The following is a 5,103-nucleotide window of genomic DNA, read 5'->3' as shown; positions in this document are numbered from 1 at the left end:
AAACTCCAGTACCTGGATCATAGTGCTCTCTGCTCCTACTCCTGCCCCCATCCTGGAGTTATTTCACTTTCCACATGGATAATACAACCAACACCCTGGGATCCCAGGGACATCATCTCCAGGAACAGTTATTTTCCCTCACCTTCAACTACCCACTCTCTGGACCTTGTCATTAGCTGGAGTTTTACCTCCTCTGTCTTCTTAAATGCAACTATCTGACCACCTACACCCTCTCCCATTATTTCATCTCATTTAATGTCACTCCAGGACACCTAGCAGCATGTCTATCACATGAGTCACTTAAGTAATATTTATAAAGTAAACCATACTAGTTATTGGACCTCATTAACATTTGTGTTGATTACTTCCTCCTTTGTTTTCCAATCCATTAACAGGATCTACCCATATTTTTACCAGTTGAAAGCTCATCTGCCCCTCAGGCTAGAATTGAAGCCCTCTCTTTCCCATATAAACAAGCTGATCTCTCCCCAACATGGAAAAAAGCAGAGAGCACATCCACTTCACTTTGCAGTTTCAACGTTTATTTCTGATACCAAAACTTGACAGCACACAAGGGGGAAAAAAGCAACAGACAAGGAACAGCAAATAAATTTATCTTGCATGCCACTTTCAATCAACAGGATGTGGCTCTCTAGATAGCTGTGTTTAGAAGGAATCTGAGGCTTCAGCCTCACTCAGGGGAAAGACTATTGCAACTGATTAGCAATATCTGTGGACATAAGAAAAAAAAATTAACAATCAATGATATATTTCAAGCAGTAAGAAATATAAATACCAAATAGTGCTTTCCTATACTTTCCTCATCTCCCCACCACGGGTGTCCCTAGGACTCCCAGACTGTGCATATAAATACATTCCCACAGACCCTATATCTCCCAATAACCCTAGCTGCCAAAACCAAAGTGATATACCTACCCAACATCTCACTCAACCCAGAAGAAACCAATGGCACCAAAGTTGGCAGCGAAGTTGGCACTGGCTGTACCACCAGGACCAATAATGGGGCCAGCGAAGGTCTGAGGAAATCTGGAGCGGGCATTCTGGTGGTATCTGGCCCAGAAGGTAAAGGGGATTCTAGACCAGGGATCGCCAAAATCTCCTTCCTCATCCCAGGTCAGCAGCTCAAATTCAATGTCATCCCAGCTCCAGGGCCCAGATACGGCTTCATCTCCAATCCCCATGCGGGTTCTCGCCTCAGCCCGGGCCTCAGCCTCAGCTGCAGCAGCGTCCAGAGCATCCAAGGCCTCATCTGCAGCCTCCATGAACTGCGCAGTCCAGTCACGAGGATCTCTTTTCTGAACCTGAGAGGAAGAAAATAAAACAAAATCTGTAATAGTAGGAGCTAATATTTATAAAGCACCTGCTATATATTTAGTACCCTACTTTGTGCTACTGTTTACATAACATCAACAATAAATATCACCAGGAATGCAGCACCTAACGTGTGCAATATCCAAGGTCTTATTCCTGCTCTGGACCTTTCCCAGCCAGTCATACCTCATCCCTTGACCTATCAAGTCTGGAGCAGTTCCCCTATTACCTCTGCAATGAATCTCAGCACTTTCATCTTGCTAGTTTCATGGTAGGAACGGAGGCCCCAGAGGAACTCATACTCAGGAGGGTTGCTGTTGGGCACTCGTCTGTAATCCAGGTACCTTATAGAGCAGAAAGGTCTTTGTTTCTACCCAGACAAGAATGGTAGTCCAACAGTGCATCATACTATATTTGACACCCCCAATTTCAGGTAGCAACCACCCCAAACTCATTCCTAAACCTAGCTTAATTCTATTCTTTTTAAAAATTTATTTATATATATTTTTTTAAGTAGCCTCCATGTCCAATGTGAAGCCCAGCGTGGGGCTTGAACACACGACCCTGAGATCAACACCTGAGCTGAGATCAAGAGTCAGATGCCTAACCAACTGAGCCACCCAGGTGCCCCATAAACCTAGCTTAATTATATTCTAACAGCCAGGTCTTCAAATTCCTATACCAGTGCTTCTACATTAAGCAGTCACCTGGAAGTGCAGAGTGGCTTATATAAGGTCACAGAAAGGACAATGCTTAATCTCACCCCTTGTGTCACAGCTCTAGCTCCACGTTCTTGTAATCTTGTTACTGAGCCACAGTTGGCCCATTGCAATGGTTACTGTGCAGTGTAAATCTCAGCATTGGAAATGCCTACTGTGGGGATAGTGGGCAGGCTTTACTTGCAAGATAACTAACTATACTGAAGAAAAATCCAACCACAAGCAGAGATACTCAATAAGCACTTCCAAGTACGTATGTGTTTTTCTATGTGAATGTATATGTATAATTTAAGAAATGAGCATAGGAAGGACTGTCCGAGGCTGACCAGCACATAGAACTCATGAGGACCAGACAAAACCCCTTAGATATCACTTACTTTTGCTTTACAAACTCGTAAGTGAGAAGTTTCCTCAGATCTCCAAGAAGAGGATGTCTCACCCTGATAGAATAAAAAAGAAACCCATAATCAGAGACCATGACACTGCCCAAAGAAAAGCGCTTTCTAGCACAGAGGTCAGAGATGAGAGAAGAGGCATAGAGTTTAGAACTATTTGCCCATCCACCCAGGTCACATCCTTGGGCTCTGTACCTCCCCAAACCAATTCCCCTAGACCACCAGGCTGATGCAGTCCTGGGACCATCCTCTGTTGCCAAAGGATGATATAAACAGGCAAGAGATGAGAGAGCCCAATCATACCCAGGACGCAGTCCCATCTTGCGTAGTGCCTCCCAGAGGACAGCTGCAATGGGAGGCAAGGGGAGACAAGGGACGGAAAATGAGCATGGAAATCAGGCTGTAGCCGACCCCCAGCTGCAGGTCCAGCCACTCACCTTCACTGGCTCGGTTGCCATTCATGAAGATGACGCCCAAGATCACTAAGAGGAGGCCCAGCTTGGGTGTGTCTTTGGTCCTGAAGGAGTACAAAAAAAATATTTTCAGCCATTTGTACGAGACACCCCAGGCAGCTTATCCATCTAGCTTTCCCAGTATTCCTCAGCAAGGGGGTAATTGTACCTCAGTTCTGACAATGACCTGGTATGTGGTCCTGAATCTTGGACCCTGACCTACTTGACACTCCCGGGGAAAAAAGCACCACTGAGAAAGGCAATGTTCCACCTCTTTTCCCATCTTACGTTCCCAGTATGCCAGCCAGGGACTCGGGGGTACTGATGAGAATATACAGGTGTTCTTCTTTGTCAATCTCCTTCAGTTGAATCCCAAATTTCTACAGGGACAAGAAAATAGACTATGAAATTACAATATCTAGCACCAGCTACTCATACTCAGTTGCTCACCTCCCTGTGAGACTTCAGCTCTAAACTCCCAGTAGGAATCCCATGAATCTTTGATATCAAAACCTTCCCTCATTATTCCTGTTCCTCGGGGCTGTCTTCTCACCTTCTCCAGGACAAAGCATGCACGTTCAATGATTTCTGGATAAACATCAGTGTATTCACGGATGATATCCCTCAGCATCTCTGTAGGAGAGAGAACAGAGTACCTGAGCTGAGCAGGAGCCACAGAGCTATAACCCCTTTGCCAGTCCCGCTAAAGGGAACACAGTCAGGGCCCTCAAGGCTGAAAAACAATCAGCTACAGAAAGAGGGGACTGAAGGAGAGGGGACATATAAGCAAAGGGATGTCCACAGAGCATGGGGTGAGGGAAAGGGCAGAGTGCTAGGGGAGAGCACTGGATGCCTACCTGAGCGCTTGATGGGCACCTTGGTATAATCTTTAAGCATCAGGTACTTGACCAACTTATTTGCCTGGGAGGGGAAAAGGAAATCATTAAAGTTATTAAGATATTTACAGGAAACCTGATTGAATTATAGATAGAAGGACGACAATGACAGGAGGAAGAGAGGAAAAAATAACTGGGAATAACAGTTCTTACTCTTTCCTGAAGAAGGGCCACATCTCTGGGCTGTGAGGCACCCAGGTTCTGTGAGGCACGCGAATTGGGAGAGGGGCGCAGGTTTGGTGAGGGTCGCAGGTTCTGCCAGTCAGGTGGAACTGGCCAATCAGTGGGGATCCAGTCAGGTGGGAGTGGCCAGTCAGTGGGGAGTGGCCAATCAGGTGGTAGAGGCCAGTCAGGTGGTAGAGGCCAGTCAGGAGGGCCTTGCCAATCTGGAGGACCCTGCCAGCCTGGTGGGTTCTGCCATCCAGGTGGGGTCTGCCATCCAGGTGGATTCTGCCAGGCCAGTGGGTTCGGCCAGACAACTGGACCAGGCCAGACAATGGGGTTCGGCCAGATCACTGGATTCTGCCAGATCACTGGGTTCGGCCAGATCACTGGGTTCTGCCAAGCAACTGGGTTTTGCCAGGCTGGTGGGGTCTGCCTAGCTGGGGGGCTCTGACGTGCTGGTGGGGTCTGCCTGGCTGGCTGGTTTTGCCAGCCTGATGGGTTCTGCCAGGCCAATGGGGTCTGCCAGAGCACATTAGGGGGTGCGCCAGGTGGGCTCTGAGTGGTAACTGGAACCGGTGCAGACCTCCACGTCCCTGTAGCCAGTGGGGCCCGCCTCTGATCCCCACTGCTGTTCTCGTCCACATTCAAGTTATTAATCTGTATCATCAGAGAGAAGGAAGGTCCAGGGTCACCAGATGTTTGTTTCCTTACCCTATCTATTCCAGGAAGGCCCCCTAAAACCCTCACCTGTAGTGACAGCCTGACCCACTAGCCAATGGTCACCCTGAGTCCTGGGCTTGTCTTTCACTGTCTTCCAGGCAGGAGTTTCATCTCTCAATCAGGCCAGGAGCAACCCAAGGGTGGGGCCTGAGGCTTCTCCTCTTCCTATGTCCAACACTGGCTCTGCTTGTACCACCCTGGACAAATCACTCAAGTCACTTCAGCTCTCTGGGACTTAGTTTCCTTCTCTGTAAAACTGACACTATGAACCCTAGCTGGTAATATCTTGAAGATTTAATGAGATAACCTGTATGAATATGCCTAGCTCAAGACCTAACACATGGTGGCTATTATGAAAATGTAAACTGAATTACATACAGAATATATATATATATATATATATATATATATATATATATATATA

At 47.1% G+C, this 5,103-nt stretch overlaps 1 protein-coding gene across 9 annotated transcripts in view; it reads right to left on the bottom strand.

Annotated features, from left to right (window-relative positions):
• Positions 1 to 520: 520 nt before the first annotated feature.
• Positions 521 to 5,103, bottom strand: part of MAGED1 (MAGE family member D1) — a 65,631-nt gene continuing 61,048 nt past the window's right edge. For all 9 annotated transcript variants that reach the window (XM_035004932.1, XM_035004940.1, XM_035004922.1 and 6 more), the window contains 10 exons: positions 3,948 to 4,616; positions 3,756 to 3,819; positions 3,452 to 3,531; positions 3,187 to 3,278; positions 2,884 to 2,963; positions 2,750 to 2,792; positions 2,429 to 2,491; positions 1,562 to 1,676; positions 937 to 1,322; positions 521 to 730 (listed from right to left, as the gene is read on the bottom strand). In XM_035004932.1, coding sequence (XP_034860823.1) covers positions 945 to 1,322; positions 1,562 to 1,676; positions 2,429 to 2,491; positions 2,750 to 2,792; positions 2,884 to 2,963; positions 3,187 to 3,278; positions 3,452 to 3,531; positions 3,756 to 3,819; positions 3,948 to 4,616 — 1,584 coding nt within the window. In that variant the 3' untranslated portion in view covers positions 521 to 730; positions 937 to 944. The remainder of the gene's footprint in view (positions 731 to 936; positions 1,323 to 1,561; positions 1,677 to 2,428; positions 2,492 to 2,749; positions 2,793 to 2,883; positions 2,964 to 3,186; positions 3,279 to 3,451; positions 3,532 to 3,755; positions 3,820 to 3,947; positions 4,617 to 5,103) is intronic.

This window comes from Mirounga leonina, unplaced genomic scaffold (genome assembly GCF_011800145.1).
Source record: "Mirounga leonina isolate KUSES-001 unplaced genomic scaffold, KU_Mleo_1.0 Mir_101609, whole genome shotgun sequence".
NCBI classification, from domain to species: Eukaryota; Metazoa; Chordata; class Mammalia; order Carnivora; family Phocidae; genus Mirounga; species Mirounga leonina.
The sequence above is the reverse complement of the archived record's forward strand: the minus strand, read 5'-3'. Positions and strand labels throughout refer to the sequence as shown.